The sequence below is a fragment of the Gopherus flavomarginatus genome, chromosome 7 (genome assembly GCF_025201925.1).
Source record: "Gopherus flavomarginatus isolate rGopFla2 chromosome 7, rGopFla2.mat.asm, whole genome shotgun sequence".
Classification (NCBI taxonomy): domain Eukaryota; kingdom Metazoa; phylum Chordata; order Testudines; family Testudinidae; genus Gopherus; species Gopherus flavomarginatus.
The window spans coordinates 85949305-85966804 of NC_066623.1; the positions used below are offsets into that span (position 1 = coordinate 85949305).

A 17500-nucleotide genomic window follows, 5' to 3' on the forward strand; every position below is an offset into this window, starting at 1 on the left:
ATCTGCAGGGGAGCAAGCTGTGGATTGCAGCTGCGCCCAGCGCCAGCTTTCCTACTACTAGCCTTAATTGTCATAGAGCTCTGGCCCTCCAAAGTACCCAAAAACAGACTTCCACAAGAGCAGGGGAAGGGAAGGACAGAGTCCGCCACAGAGCTGGGGGTTCATTTCCTCCCTGGTGGCTAGTGAAAGCTCTAGCTCATGGAAACATAAGAGACTATGGCCCCCTGGCAGTCTCCTGGCTGTTAGCTAAAGTCATGTTAAGTATGTGGATATCTATATATGAACAGCGTGGATGTATTTATGAGGATAAAGATGACTCTAGTCACAAAGGGTCTGCACTAGGGACATTTTTCAAACTGGTTTTAAAGCAGGTTCAGTTATATTGGTCTTTAAAGCAGCCAGAGCCATGTGTATAGCTGGTTTTCTGTGGCTTACGGCAGACAGCCCCATTTTTACTGTACTGGAACTGATTCAGCACAAACAGAACAGGCCACTTTAAACTGCCCCAAATGAGGCCAATGCTACAGTGCTCACTGTTTTTAAAGTGTTAGCTGAACCAGTTTTAAAACCAGTTAGAAAATTTCCCCAGAGTAGCCAGGACCTAGAGGGGTGGGGTAAAGGACATTTAAAAAAAAGAATAGGAAGTTTACAAACAGAACAACAGTAAGTTTAAGGCTCTAGTTGAAATCAACACAAGCCAAGAAATTCAAAGTTAAAAGCAAAACATCCTGTCTACTAGCTTGTGGCCACGAATTGCAGCCGATAGGATATTGGCTGGAAAACCCTTCAGAACACAGGAAAAAGAATTGGCGTCAACCAGATTAAATTTCAGCCTTAATTTCTGTGGGGATTTTGTTTGTTTATTAGAGTTTAAACAGGCTCTCTAATAGCAGTTTAATGTACTTTTTGTGTATAGATGAGTATATAAAGCAGATCTTCTACCAAAGGAGTTCATGGAGCTGGATAAGTAGATTCCAAAATGGCTTTTGCTAGTCTAAAGTAATATGGGTGAGTGGGATTAACACATTTTCTAGCCAAAGTTTTGCCTTGAAGAAAATGGAAAAGAAGTGCTAATAAATAATACTATATTTTCGTCTTTATGGCTGAAGTTGCTATAAATATTTTGGTAGATTTAAACACTTTTTTAAAGAGCAAGCACACCAGAAAAGCTAGGCCCCAACTCTGCTGCCCTTATTCTCTGTTTTATAGTACCTTACCCCAAGAGTAAACCTACTGAACTCAGTGGGACAACCCACAGCATAAGGTACTACTTCCACTCCTCAACATGTATAATGGTGGCAGAATCTGGTCCCCAATGAACACAATAATATGCTGTGCAGTACCTTGTCAGTAGTTAAAGAGGGCTGAGGAGTATATAGACTCTCAGTATGGGAAGAATATCCAGAAAGGGATATAATGCCCAGCTAAAGAACTGTCAGATCACATTGAAATCACCAGCTTCTAAGTTTTAGGCTGAAATTGCCCAGCTTTCGTCCACTTTAAATATGAACATCAGACCTTACGCATGGTTATAATAGTCATATCAATGTAGACAGGAGCAAATAATTTTATATCAGTGCTCCTAGTTGACTGTGTGATTGCAACTTTGTAATATTATTTCTCATGGGCACTTCAACCCATTGATTAAACAACCCTCCATCTACGGTAGAGCAATCATAGCACAACATTTTGAATAAATATGGGTTCTGACTGTGTCTTAGTGTACACTTTATGGACTGTACTGAGCAGTAATTAAAAAGTAATGAATCCTATTTAAATATTAGGGCATGCTGTCCTAAACCTCTGAATGCCTGCGGGTGTGAGTAAACTAACTGAGGATGTTCCTTGTTCTGTAGACAAGCACCATATTCATCAAAGGGACTCAGGAACTGCCAGCTCCAGATATATTATTTCCAATTTTTTAGTTTTTTTCCATTTTGAAAATATGTCGCTCATCTGGCCAGACTAGCAAAAATTAACAGTAATGAGCTAATTACCATGTCAGTGGTCCTGTAGGCAGAGTCATTCTGCCCATCTGCCTCCTGGCAAAATCACCACTCTAGAAAACATAAAACAAAACTTTTTAAAAAAATGTGTATTTGTATTACCTATATATGGCCCTCAGCACTGCCTCTGCCAACCTTTTTAGTGTTCAAAATCAACCAGAATCACTTTCTCTCGCTTTGTATTTTAGTAGCTCCAGCAGGGTGAAATAATCACCTACACAAATAGATGGCTGCTGAGTTACACCACCCTCTAGGTGAAGAAAGGACCATCTGCAAGGTTTAGAATATCCAAAACCCCATTTAAAATTCCTGGCCCTTTGGAAATCAAGCCAGTTTGTCTGCCTGATTGATTCACTTTTTAATGAACTGGGAAAGCCTGTAAACTTAAACCTGATGCCTCCCTTCCTACCACCCCATCCCTGCAGCCATGTACTGATTATATTTCAAGTTATTACAGGATTAATACATATGGCCCAATGTGTCTTTTCCCTGCACTTCAATAAAAGTTGTATCCTACTCATGCTCCTGCTATTTTAATTACACACTGGATCTCCCCACATTACCTGTGAAGTGTTGGCAAGGCTGTAACATATCCCCATTTCAGACCTGCCAACATCTCAATGGCTAAAACCTACTTGTGTCATGGTCTTGCATAAGCTTTGAGTATTTAAGGCCACAGCTTGAGCTGTACTTTGCACAGTAGCTGCACGACGAATGGGTAGCACAGACTTAGCCCTATTGAAAGTAATGAAATAAGATAATCCACAAAATACCATTTAAATGGTGTGAGCCTTTGTCGTCGCCATCTGCATCCATGGCACTGCTGGAAAACTGCTGGACAAGGGCAATTTCCGATCAAAACACCAATGCACAACACACCCCATTCTGCCTCTTTCCCATAGTAGTGCGTCATACTGTATAGCCGTTAAAGAACGCTTTTTAAAAACATCATTACAAAAAATGTAATTGTGGTTTATCGTCAGCTGTTTACAAATGCATTGCCACACAAGCTGCCAACGTCACTGTGTTGATGAGGGAAGTTATGCTTTTGTTTACAGCTGTGCATCAATTCTGCACTATATTTAGTTTTGGTACACAGTACATATAAAATCCTTACTGAGCTTAATGTTGCAGCAAATAACACGCATACAGTAAGCGTGTAGGATTTATCGCTGGCTGTAATGGCGTAGCACATATTCTAAATATCTATGGTGAGTGATCTATTTACATGCACATGCAAATGAAATGGCAGTATATTTAGTTTAAGAAGTGATAAATTATGTTTGCTTTCATTATTCTGTATGTAGGAGCATATGAGTTCAAGCACATCCTAAAAAGAGGCTGTAGGGCTGCAAAAGTGTCCATTAAAAAACATACACATAGAGTATCAGCTTTGAGAACTAACATGACTTTGCTCCCCATTACAGTAGCTCATAGAGGTCCCAATCAGGCTCTGAGCCCTAACATACTGGGTGCGGTACGAACAATGAATACAGTAGTTGCTAAGGCTTCATGCAGGGACTAAAGCCCACTTATAACTTCCTCTTTCTAATAATATTCTGGTCAAAAATGATGTTTTAGTGAAACATGTTTTTAAAAGAGAGCAGAATTTTTCCCTTTAAATTCATTTTTGGTTTGCTGGAGATTTTTGCTGTTGTACTGGTATCTTCAGTAAACACAACACCATAAGGCTACGGTTAGCTAATTCATCTAACATTTTTCAATATCTTTTTGAACTATAGCAATTAAATGGAAAATAGAAAAATCAGCTCAGCATCCTGCTTGGATGTAATTAAAGGTATAATCTGTTTCATTTGACTACTTCAGTGCCTATCCTTCTTAAAACAACAAATAAGAATAGTAGCTCATTTGTAATATTTTTTTTCAAGCCATCTTAAAAGACTGACTGATTAAGCGAGAATAATCATTTTAAAATACGACATAAGCACAAATATACCAGCTACACCTTTAGAATGATTGCTGTAGGGTCAAAAACTGCTTTGATATATTAAGTTGAGTAACTTGGAGGATATTCTTTATTGTAAGAACCTGAAGTCTTTAAGTAGTTTGTATTACAGTGGCCAGTTTGTTATACATGCGTGATGGCTCAGTTCTTTCCTTTGGGATAGTTCGACTTCAGTGTGTCTATTATTTATTTTTTAAAGATTTTTTTTTTAATTTTAACCTCAGTGTCCCTTTGTTTTCAATAACGGTGGAGTGTTTTACAGCACATTAAGACAGAGTAACACTCCATTTACTATTAGTTGCTGGCTGGTGAGTTTTTTTATTTTAATGCATTTATCTAATGGACATTTATCCACTGTTTCTCAAAGAAACTGAAGATGGGTGTAAAGTTAATATCAGTCTTGTTCATTTATTTTTCCTTAAGCAATCAAGTTTTCCTTAAAACACAGGGCAATCTCTTGTCGTTCAAGACTGAGTATTAGACTTGCTGTCTCAATTTAGTCTCAACTGGCATGATTTCAGTGTAGCTGATCATCATCATCATGAGATATAAAGGTAAACCGCGGAAGTTTTTAGCAAAAACCTTTCTTATAAGATCCCCAAAGAGGCAAAAATATATTTCAAAATCTAATTTAAAAGATATTTAAACCAGATTAGGAACAATCATTAGCTACCTCTGCGCCTGAGGCATCTGGGCTGCATGCTTTGAACCCAGTCCTGCACAGTCCTGAGTGCCCGCTGTGAGTTGCTGACCATCCTCCTCTTCCTTCACAGCAGAGGGCAGGCACAGCACAGATAGGATTGGGCCTTCATTATTACACTGCTAGGATGCAAGGCATTATAGCTTCTGTACACATCGGGCCTTATCCTGCATTCCTACACACACGAGTAACTTTTTACGTAGGTGAGTAGTGGCCAGTTAATTCACTGGCATTACTGAACATTACTTGTGGACAGATTTGCAGGCTTGGGGCCCCACGTTTGACAGAGCTATTCCATTTGTCGCTCTATTTTCACTCCTTGATAACTGTCTCAAAACTGTTCCTTCAGGGCTGAAAATTTCTCACATTTAGTATCAAGCCTCATGTTACATTGGGAAGGAATGTTTCCACAAAACGAGTTGAACCATTTTTCGAGTTAAGGGGTGGTGGGCAAAAGTGTCTCATACAAAAAGTAAGAGTAAGATCCTTTTTTTGCACTTTTAGGTAACTCAGAAAAGGTTGTTGTGACTTTTCAAACTCACCCTGAACTCATTCCTCAATGAGGACAAGTGCCTGACATGTGGTAAGCAATTTGGTTCTCAGATAAATAAGGTTATAAATACTTGAAAATGGCGTCAGGGCCAGACAGACCAGTCTTTGAATGGGTGGATGTCAAAAGAACTTAAATGTCATAGTTCCAGACAAAACAACTCAGCACCCAATGTACTGAGCAGTTTAGAAAATCTCGCCACTAATTCTGGTGCTTAAATGGTAGCTGAGCTCATTTGAAACATTGCACAGAGATTTAACTTGTCTCACATGAGTCAACCCCTTGACAGGACAACTCACATCTTTTAAATTATTGCAAAGATGGGGTCCTTAGTGGAGTCTTAGTAACAGAAAAAATGAATAGGTATTGGACATGGCCTGTACAGCACTTTCTAATCACTAAATTTCTTCAGATTATTATTTGTATTACAGTAACACTTAGAGGCCCCAACTGAACTCAGGGCCTGGTTGTGCAGGATGCTGTACAGACACACATAAAGGTTAGAAGTGGAAACAAGGGCACAGAAAGGTGTAACAAAATGGTCAAGATCACACAGGGTATGTCTACACTGCAGCTAAGACTGAGCCTCCCAGCCTGGGTAGACAGACCTGCACTAGCTGGGTTCACGCTAGCATGCTGAAAATAGTAGTGTGGCCATTGCAGCTCTGGCAGAAACTCAGGGTAGAAACCAGAGCTTAGAGCCAGGCTGGGCTTCAGAGCCCAAAGCTGTCACCAGAACCTCAACAGCTGGGCTGAGATTTTTAGGGTGCTCGCTCAAACATGGGCTGGCAGCTTGCACCGAGATGCAGTGCAGACATACCCACAGCAGGTCAGTGGCTGTGATGAAACTAGAAGGTACGTGTGCTGAATGCCAGTCTTGGACCCTGTGTCCACTAACCCACATTGCCTCTAGTAGTTCAAAGGCACATCTAAACTGAGTTAATGATAAAACTAATGTTTAAAACTAACCTAAGATACACACATGAAAAAAAATACTCAGTACTTATTACTCAGTTCAACCAGTTTTTTTTTAACATCTTCCAAGAATTCACTGCTGGGCAGAGGCTAAGACTGCAGAACTGCCTTGTGGTCCATGCAGGTGGATTGCTGTGCTCATACAGAGTCATATTAGTTTCAGTGGTGGCCTGCCTGGGTGCACTAATCTGCCCATGTGGATCACAATGTAGGATCAAGGCCTAAATTTCAACCCCGCAAGGAACATTTCTGAGACAGCAAAAAACAAAACAAAACAAAACAAAACAAAAAGTGGCTTAGCATAAAATGGCTCTCATCTGATGCACATAGCAGTTGTGACATCATTGCCACTAGTACATGGTTATGAAATGTAATTAATAGCTATAAAGTCCACTCATCTTTGATGGTCTTACAAAAAGGTTTTTAATTTGTACCAAAAACTTTGCATCTTGTTTTTAAACCTATTGGTAGGTAGATAGAGCCCAGAATTTAGTACCTTTGCTTATAGGTTCTGATAATCTGACTGTGTGGTTTCCTGGGAACACTACAGTTTAATGCTAGCAAGGGAAGAAAGGGTGTGGACAAGAAAGATGGTATCTTAGGTCACTTAAAGCAGCCTTGCCTGTTGTAGAAGTGTGCAAATAATGACCATTCCAGATACATTTCTGGGTTCATTAAAAACGTATAACACAATCAATCTGCATTTTGTTGTGGCCTTTTATTAGTTGCAATTATGGAGATACAATAGCCCTGTTTACACAGCTCTAACAAGTCAGGACCTGTAGTACATTATTGGCTTGACCCTCCCCCCAAACTTGCAGTCCATTCTCAACAGAATTAATCTGAAGTTGAAAACATTCCCTGTAGGAAATGTACACATCCTTGCTTATACAAGAACAGAACATTGGAATAAACTTTAGGTACTGTAAGTTGCAAGTTCAACTTACAAAGATCAGCCCTGACTTGTCATTGCTCTCAGCATGTTCACAATGAGATCAGAATACTTCAGTGAGGACTCAGATTCAACTTGACAAGGGACACAGGTGAGCATGTTATACTTCACTGTTATTCAGAGCTCAGACTCTATAGAGATAAAATGAGAGCTGCTCACTGTTTAACATGCATTCAAAGCACTGCCAATCTAAAATGGCTGCTCAGTAATACTTTATTTGCAGTTTCATGGAAACAAATTGCTATTTAATTGCAATAAGCTTTTCTGTGGCTTAGCTGGACTGACTATAGACATACATCTGGAACCAAAGCAACAAGCAGTAGCAATGGCTATCTAGTACTTCATGTTTTATAGTTTCTGGTAACGAGGTCAATGCAAGAACACAACCACTTAGAGATAATGCGGCACTAAAGCAGGTAAGTACTTAAAATTAAAGATTGTGGCATCCATTGACTTTTCTCTCTCTCTTTTCTGCCCCCCTTTTCTTAATAGAGCTGTTTGGAATACTGGCATATGGCTGTTTGTCAAACTCTGATATATAAACTCTTGGACAGCAGAGTGTTTAATATAATTTGAAACTTTTTTTAAATCATAATAGTGAGGGATATGAACTCATACTATATTGGCATTTGCAATTTTTTTTTTATTTTTTTTTAGTACTAACCTAAAATTAGTTGATGCAAATTTTATCAGTGTTAACTAATAAGGCAAATGGGAGAAACTCAATGTGGTTAATATTCTTAATATGTGACTTAATTTCAGAGGCTTCATTCTGGTGTGACAGCCTCATTTTATATTTCATAAGATACTGCATAACCTGTTTAAATATTTAAAGATAAATCATGAAAGACTGGAAAGACAGTATCTTGTGGCAAACAGAATTTGGTTTGGAAAGGCTTAATGTCCCAGTGCCTGCTGGGATGAGTAAATCTCATAACTAGACAGCTGGATAGGTAAAAACATTAAACCCTTTTAGGGAGCATTCATTAATAAGAGTGACAATTTATATGATTGAGACATTTATGCAATATAAACAGAACATTTTATCAGTTCAGTATGATTTCAGATTAGTAATATTTCATTTTTTAAAACAGCATTCATCTTTGAAAGTGTGGGAGCTCTTACTAAATAACACTGTTTGTATGGCTTTTCAGAAACACCAAACAGCATATATTTCACAGAACCAGTGTAGTAAACACATGTGATAAAAGGTGAACAAGTACATGTTTTTCCTTGTAAACCTCCTTAAGAGGAAAAAAAATAGCACAAAGTTATTTCTCACATAAGGACAAATCTAAGTGTTTCCAGGAGCCTTCTATCCACGCCTAGCATCCCCATTAAAGCCCATTTTATTGTTTGAAATGCCTCTGGTTTCAAGAAAGTGTTTTACCTAAAGCAAGGATACTACTTAAATATGTCCTATTGTATATTCATAGCTCCATTAGTCCTCCTCCAATTTAGCACATCAAAGCAAAGGCTTCACCACTTGCATGTGGATTATGCTAACATGAGTGACATTTGTAATCTTATAGGTCTGAAACTTACGAAATGCTTTTAAAGCTTGCTATTAAATAGGTAGCTGTGCTTTACAAACCAGACATATAATAGTTTATTTAAAGCCTTTAATGAACTTCAACCTCTACATCACTAAATGCCATACTACATTACTTACTAAAAGTTATTAACCATCTTCTTAGCACTTCTAGGTTATTGGATAATTAAAAAGCTGTACGTGTTAGGTTTAAATACTCTACCATGAGCGCTTATATTGATAGAATATAAAAGATGTCTACAGTCTCACTAATACTTCAATTCTATATTTGTACGTCTCAAAGCATCTTTGCAAAGAAATTGAAGAAGCACAATTTGCAGGACTCTACCTAAAGATTTAATGCTGGATGAAAAAAGCTTAGAAGCATTTTGAAAATCCGTAATTATGTTCTAAAAAAATAAAGCCCTGAAAACTATCCATAAGAGAATTTTTAATACCACACACTAAATGTAGTCACACATTTGTCTTTTGTTCCTGACAGCATATGGTAAACCAGTCTCTCCTCCCCCAAAGAAAATGTCTTATTTTTCCAAGCACGGAAGTGTTAAAAGCAGAAATTCAGTGGACTTCGCATCCTACTCCTTGGAACTTCTCTAATCCAAAGAGATGCTTGCTGTTGGTTGTTTAGATACACAAAACGCTGGATTTTAAGTTACATCTCACATCAGCATCACCAGAAAAACTTAATGTGTCATGGCTGCTCTGTAACCAGGAAAGGTGAATAAATACCTTTCAAAAAAGCATGATTAAAAATGTGAATAGAAATATTATATACTTCAAGCTTATTAGCCTATGATAAAAGTAGTGACTTTTGCTGATGTTTAACAATGTTGCAATGCTGCAGAGGCATCTCCCAGGCCTACTTAACATTGTTCCCCGGTATAAGGCATTCAGCATATGTCCATAGGTTCATAATACATTTTTTTTCACATCTAGCAAGAGCATGGGATGTTTTTTCTGAATGCCCTATAGTTATCCAATAAGCATTTCAAGAAAAAACTATGTGAAATCCTACTTCTCCTTCAAACTTGGGGAAAAAAAAAAATCAAGAACAAATCACATTTAAGACCAAACAGGCCAGGAAAGGCATTTTCTTCCCTCAAGACCACCACAGTTCAGTGCGATTTATTCTCCTATAGCCAAGATTGAGAGGTACTACTATACCTCCTTATAGGACTAGCCAATTGAAGATTTGTGTCAGAGAACACATACCACTTTGTTGTGAGTTTTTCCTGTAACATTTTTATAAATATATAGTGTTGCCTTCTGAAGGACTGGATGAAGACAGACCGTGGTTACTTTTGTACATACCAAGATTCATTGCAACATGGCTGAACTGTAATGATATGCTTGCTGTTATCAGAATTAATGAACAATAAAGTTTTGGAGCATTGCTCTGTACCTCTGCCAAAAGTGACATGGTTAAGTAGTTTGACAAATTCCTTATTGGCATAAAACTGTACGAAGAAAACTAGATTTAAAAGTCATTTACAATTAAAGCAACTGCTACATAAAGTTTAGAATGTAGTATAACAAAGCAAAGCTTTTAAAACCCAAAGTCAATTAAATGTTTTTGTTTTAAGTTTTTATTATTTAAATACACCATACTAGAGCAAATGTCTCTGAAAATATCACAAATAAAAGATTTTTCTTCATTCAGCAAATTAGAAGTAGGTGAAAATTTCTACACAGTAGCTTCTATGAGCCTGACTTTTTTTTCCTCTTTTTTTTTTTTCGCGCCATGGGAAGTAGCAACAGTAGGACAAAAACACTTACATGCATACATACATTGTATTTTACAGAGATACAATAAAAGTGTTTGTGATAGAATATCACAAAAGCCACATCTTTCCTTTATCTCATGTTCAGTTTGATTGAAACACATTTCCTTACAACACTTAAATATACAAAGAGCAAATAGAATGTTGTTAAGGTAAAACACTGGGTACAAACTCTGGCCAGTGCCCTGCTAATTGTTAACGAGGGTAGAAAGTAGATTCCAATGCTGCTTTTAATTAGCTTCCTTAGACATTCCCCCCCACCCCCCGCCGCCGCCCCCAAGATGTCCTCCGGTGGATCTTTTTTCATTTTCTCTACAGTCTCCCATTAGCCCAGGTTCATGGAGTCCTTAATGTTCATATTCAGTCATTTTAATACACCAATAAATGTAGGAAGGGCAATCAAGAATAAAGAAGGTGCAATGGCATGAAGCTGGCACTGATGCTAGCTACAAAGGTGACTTGTCTACTGGAGACATGAGATCCATCTGTGATGAACAAAGTTTGAGATGAAGGCACGCATTCTGCATTACTCTGACCTTTTAGCAGACCTGTAAGAAATACAAAAAAGGGGCATCTTAGCTAAGAAGCTAAATTTGAGATATGAAACTCCCAACATAACTGCTTGTGTCTTCTCTTTATTCACTAATCTCTTTTTTATTAGATCACTTTCCAACTGTGACTTGATTAAGGCTTTCTACCCTACTCATTCATGCCACTAATGTTCAAACTCTGAAGAAGTAAAATAAACATTGCCTGCAGTTTTTAACTCAAAGAGACAGTAACTGTAAGTGTACTTTCAAAAAGGTTCAGGTAGGAAACGGTACAGTGAAAAAAAAAGGTGTTTTTCTGAGCCTCTATTGAAAGAAATGAAATGGTATGCCTGTCCTTTGAAGAAGCTAGTAATATGATCTTATAATTGGTAGAAATATTGTGTGAAGCAAGTAAGAAATACAGCCAATATCCTCCCAAGGCAGCTTTGGTTAATATGCTGCATAGCACAAGAGCTAAATATAGATATTTGGGGATTTTCCCCCTCCTCTTCCCCCTTTTAAAATTCCTCATCTGCTATGTTAATGTTACATAAACATTTTAATATATGAAGTCAAACATGGTCTTCCACACTGATGTGTTAATGAATTGTGATAATTAAAAGTGCCTAGCTCCAGAGAAATCTAACTTTCATGGATAAAGTACAAATGATCATCCACAGTCTTCAAATACAATCTGTTGGCAATTACCAAAATGAAATAATATATATTAGATTTTTATGGTTTTTAAATGACATTTCGAGCTTCCCAGGAAGTTCTTTTCACCCTTTAAGTTACTAAAAGCCTGAGGTCTAGTAGTAACTGCAACCCCCCACTTTCAAGCTAATTAAAGTGGAGGAGGCTTGGAGGTTTAATTCCCCAGAGCCGAAGCTCAGTGTGAGAAAGGTAATTTGTCTGTCCAGAACAAAGATTAGGGAGCAGCCAGCAAGCATATTTAATAAATGAGCATCAAATATCCTCTACTATGGACACAGACAACACCAATTATGTAACTACAAGGGAATTGTTGAGCAATATGTAAACGAAGATTTAAAAAAAAAAAAAAAATCCTTTCCCAAGAAATAAAATAGCAAGATGTAATCTAACTCATACTTTATTTAAAAGTTTAGGAGCTGAAGGTAAGTGAACACTCCAAACATTGGGTGGAAAACTTATACCACTTTTGGGGAAATGGAAATGCTGTAACAAGCAAGAACTAGTACAAAAAACAACAACAACAAAAACCACACACTATGACTGCCAGAAATAGTGAATTAGGTGCAGACTCTAAAATGTTCTGTGCAGTGGACAGCACCTCCTCCTTTAAATAATGTGGCACCCAGGACATGACATCCTGGCACTCTAGGGCTTTGCATTGTGCTTCTAAATAGCACATAGTTTAAATACTTGAATTTTTTTCAAAACACACAGCAAATAATGAGAAGTTATAGCTAAAAGCCTTTGAACATAGCTTAAGAAGGTGAAAGGCAGGAAGAGTCAATATCACTACATGTACTTTTTATGTGAAAAGCAACCTTTTAAGTAGAATTAGGCTATTTAACTCAGACTTGTGCCAATCACTAGTATAAACTCTGGCCTTCCATTTGGGAACTATATTGACTCAGACCGTAATAAGTTGACTCCATAGCTGTCAAATGTGGCTTCAGAGGTGTGCAAAACAAAAGTGTTACAGTACCAAGAACCTCTCACACATTAAAGTCTTCTCAACCTCCTAATAGCTAGTTAGCTATGAATAGCTGTGCCATATTCTGCTTTGCTCATAATCTTTAGGGAAAGAGCAAAAAACCTGAAGACTGATTGGTCTGTAACGTTTAATATGGGGTATCGTATCTATTTCAGCTAATGCTGTCAAATTGGAATTATGTTTTTATTCAGTAGCCCCATAACATCGCCTTCTGGAAAGTACTTCTAGTATGTACATTCTAATATTGTTTCTTTAAAATGCATAAAACATTACTTTTTTGGCACCTTCCTCTTTAGTTTCCAAGACTAGAAGTCAGACAGACCCCAGCTCATTTCCTGACATATATTTCAGTTTTCAAAGTTCACGTTACTCCCCAATTCCCCCTGTGAAAGTGAGTATGAAGAAATTATTCATAAGATAGAAATCTCACAATTAGTATTTCTCCAATTTTCTCCTTAACACCTCTGTCTGCCTCATCATATACTGTAGCAATGCAGTTAATAGCCAGTGATAGTGATAATGAGGCCCTGTTCTTATTAAATGCTTCCTCCGCATTTAGCTCCTAGTAGTATAGCTGCAAATTTGCAAGCTACACAAGCCAGTTTTACTTCTCTTTTCCTCATTGTGTCTACTGGTATTATTGTAACTAAATCATTTTTCTTTTGCTAAAACATAGCAAGACTCTGATAAAATTAAGTGTCTCTTTAGACACCCATTTGAAGTTGCAATAAACTTTACATCCACACAAGGCAAGTGGGTAAAGCACTTCTTTTCTCAGAATGGCAAACTTTTTACTACTATATATAAAGAGGAATGGTTTTACCTATATTTTGAAATAGGTTCTCTGCAGCTGTTCATTTAACAGATTCATTGCTAGCTAGTCTGTATTATAGATTTGTTTCATTAAAATACACAGTAGTATAGATCTACAAATCTTTATATGCATTTATACTTCCTTGAACAGACCTCATATTCTTCATCACTCCTAAATAGTTATGCAGAACAAGTAATTAAAACTCAGTATTCAATCCAGTTACTCTGACAAATTAAGTAAATAAGTGTTCATATTTTGATGTAATTACAGTTCACTTTCTAAGAGACTGGAAATATTACTTAAAATTATTCAGTACATTTGTGCAGAGTAAGAGACAAACAAGCCTACAGTAATGCAGCGATGCAACACAAAACTAGTCAAAATTAGAAACCAGTTCATGTTTTCCTGTACAAATTTACCCACTAAAGAAAGTCATTTAAAATTCTTCTTTTGTATGTTACAGAATACATAAGAAGCCTAGCATTTTCCCTAGCTATTTTTTAATCTTCTGAATTCCGGTTTGCAGAAAAAATGTTATTTTTTGTGATCCTTACAGACATTAATGAAGTTCCTATTGTAAATCTATAAAGAATTACCAACTGAAGTGTGCACTTTTTGTTTCAGTGCAATAACTCAGTGCTGTGTGATTGCCTGGGTTAATGATGAAAAAGTCAAATATACTATCAGAGCTGATGGAAAAATCTATCACCTATCTGAAATTAAAATTCATCTGTGGTCAATAAGATTTAATATCCATGCAAGTGGCGCTGTAAAGAGTAAATGAATCAATGTCATCAATACATAATCAGTATGAAATATGAGGTGAATAAAATTATGTGCAAGAGTCATACATTCACTCTTTTCTGGACCAGTGTGGAATGAACAGTCTCTTAACTGAAGGTTGACAGTAATTGTTACAAATTAGGCACAGCAGTTATCAAAATTCACTCACTTGCATAGCTATAGGACTTATTAAGGAGATTAAAATAGATCTAAAACTATCCAGTTCCAGAGGTACAGGACAACTGTTGATACAAATTTCTCCTTCTGCTACTACATGTGTATACTCATAAATTTACTTGCAACTATGGACCAGGAGCTGTCAAGCACAGGGATACACAATCTCTACTGGAGATGTTAGTGTTATTGAGTGATGAGAGAATAAAAAACTTTGATTTTATGACATGTAAAACATTCAGACTACTTTTCTAAGGATACCACAATTTTAGAATATTAGTTTAGGAAACATACGAAGTGTAATATGTTAGTTAGTCTGAGATAGTATGTGCCCTAGTTTCTATTAATTCAAGAACCTTTTCTTCATAAGACATTTTATTACCATAGTTAAAGGATCTAATTTTCCTCCCATAGTAACCTGCTCCCTTGCAATCCTTAATCTCAACATTTTAAAATGAAATGCTTCTCTGCAAGAGATTTTATATTAGGGCTTGCTCCCCACATTCCATTATACATTACTAGCTCAATAGCTATACAGCTCTGAATAAACTGAACTCAATTAATACAGATTTCATTTTAAGGGCTTATATTTCCTCCAAAGTCCTATAACTAAATTCAGTTATTTAAAGGCTCCTTTGGGGTGGGTGGGAGTGGAGGAACAGTGTCCACTATTAGGTTGCTAAGAAATTGGTCTTAATTTAACTCTAATAAAGCTTATTAGTAATTGCTGAGTATTCACCTTCTGGTCTGGCAGTAGTGGATTGCTCTGAAGTGAATTCAAATGGCCATTGATGAGAGCTGTAGGTCTATCATGTTCACAAAATAAACTGCCATTGATGTAGTGAAACCGGTCTCCAGGGACCAGGCGATTCCGGCAGGTAGAGCATGTAAAACACTGAAAAGTAAAGACACGGCAAATGAAACTGGCACAAATTAAAAAGGCTGCAGGTTTAAATGTTATTCCTGAGAGACTATCAGTAAAGCATGAGGTCTGAAGCTGCTTAGTTTCTAGTATTGCCAAATATAGCATTTGTCTTACCTGCTGTTACACAACTTAAGTGTAGTTTTACTGATTATTAGAGGACAACGCTATGGACCATGGGAAGATTTATAAACACACACTTATTAGTAATTATTGCCCTGCACATTTTATGAATATATGAAAGATGTAGAAATTATGCCATGTAAGAACCACAGAGTGAAGCAGTGCTATTAAAGTCAACAGACAGGAGAAGAGACCTACCTTAAGATGATAGACATTGCCTTGTGCCCTCATGACCAGCTCACTAGCAGGGATCGACTGTCCACAAGCACTGCAAGCACCACTATTTCCAAATAACCTGAAATAAGGGTGATGATCATGAATGATTTCATACACAAGAGACTCTTAATATTGTTTTTGTGCATCAACATGACAAGATATTATATAATTATTTTAGACTTCTGATCCCAGTTTTTCAACTTGTTTACATACTGTAATGTGCAAGATACATTTCTGTATAACCGGAAGCTTCACTTTACCTCACAGACAGGGAGGCACAGAATTTAATCAAAAAATATTGACTAGCACCTCTAGCAAATACAAAACAATTCTGTACTACACACATTTTATCAGATTCCTGGGTTCATCATAAAAAAAAAAAGATACAATTCATGGCTGGAGTTTAAAATGCATTGTGTCCTTGAAATTATATGAAGAACTCTTTTGTACTTTAATCATATCTAGAGATATGAGTCATCAAAAGGGTTAAGAGGATTTGATTGTATATCTAAGAAGACATCATGCTCAGTGTATTGAAACTCCAGTAAACCTCCATCAGTGCAGAGTTTCCATTAGAAACTCTCTGCTATCCAGGTTGATATATAATGTGTATGGGTTAACCTTTTCAATCATGGTGTCAACACTTTAGATTTGCCTCTGCTCATCTCTTTCATCCTAACCTTCTCTCTCTCTCGATAATGAAATGCTTGCTCCAACTTCCCTCTATCTGCTCCTGAGTCCACAATTTAGATTACTTCATCTCTGCTAGCAACAAACTGAATGAAATTTCGATTTGAGCAGAAAGTAATTTACCGGGATCTGGACCCATTTGTCATCATATCTCTCTGGGTGTTTGCTGTATCACTGCAGTTTTCCTATGCAATCAAATGAGACCACAACATCTGCCATGGGGTTGGGGGGAAGGGAGGGGGAAGTGAGTGTGTGTGTATGTGTTAGGCAGAAGAGTAGTGAAGAAAAATATATACATAATTCTTCAAATCCATTTAAAGGCACAACACACTGAGTCAAGATATAATACATAAATGAATATTGAGCTTCCACTTTCATAGGACAGGTTAGCTAGAATTAGAAAAGCTTTATTTGTTTTTGGTATTCTCCTTTTAATATCCACAAATATTTATAAAAGAAAAAGGACCCAAATAGTTTCATAGTAAAAAGGGAATCTGAACTAGTTGGCAGGGTCACAGACCCACTTTCCTACATGATGTAAAAACAGAATAGGATTTACAAATTAACGTACTGGTGTTGTAATAAATATTAATATTTGCATTTCCTTCCTGTCCAAATAAAGTCATAAAATTCTGTTTGTGTCAACTGAGGAGACGTGTTACTACAGAATACCCGTAATCTGAATGATTGCAGCATGCCTCTGTATAAAAATAATTGCTTTGAATTTTCACAATCTGGGATTGCAGAGGAGGCTTGTCATGTTCAAACTACTAATTTGCTGTCGCCACTTTACTGAAAATAGCCTGTAAGTTGTTATTAAATGTATCGACTGAACGACAGGGAGAGTAGTAAAACTGCCCCTTAAGATGGCTTTTAATAGGAAGCCCGAGAAACAAATTTTGCAGCAGCATCGATTTGAAGAGTTCAATCAAAACTCCATTTCAAAACTAATTAGTCTGAGATCCACGACACATTGACACGTTCTTGCAGAATCAGAATGGTTACAAAGGGAAAGCTGAACTAATAAACTGTCAAGACCTCCTGCCAAAGGACTGCACTGCCTC

The 17500-nt window shown here is 37.1% G+C and overlaps 1 protein-coding gene across 1 annotated transcript in view; it reads right to left on the reverse strand.

Annotated features, from left to right (window-relative positions):
* Nucleotides 1-8754: 8754 nt before the first annotated feature.
* The window catches only part of LMO4 (LIM domain only 4), a 17181-nt gene continuing 8435 nt past the window's right edge, over nt 8755-17500 (reverse strand). The window contains exons 3-5 of the mRNA XM_050962229.1: nt 15729-15825; nt 15225-15380; nt 8755-11030 (exon numbers count right to left, since the gene is read on the reverse strand). Coding sequence (XP_050818186.1) covers nt 11022-11030; nt 15225-15380; nt 15729-15825 — 262 coding nt within the window. The 3' untranslated portion in view covers nt 8755-11021. The remainder of the gene's footprint in view (nt 11031-15224; nt 15381-15728; nt 15826-17500) is intronic.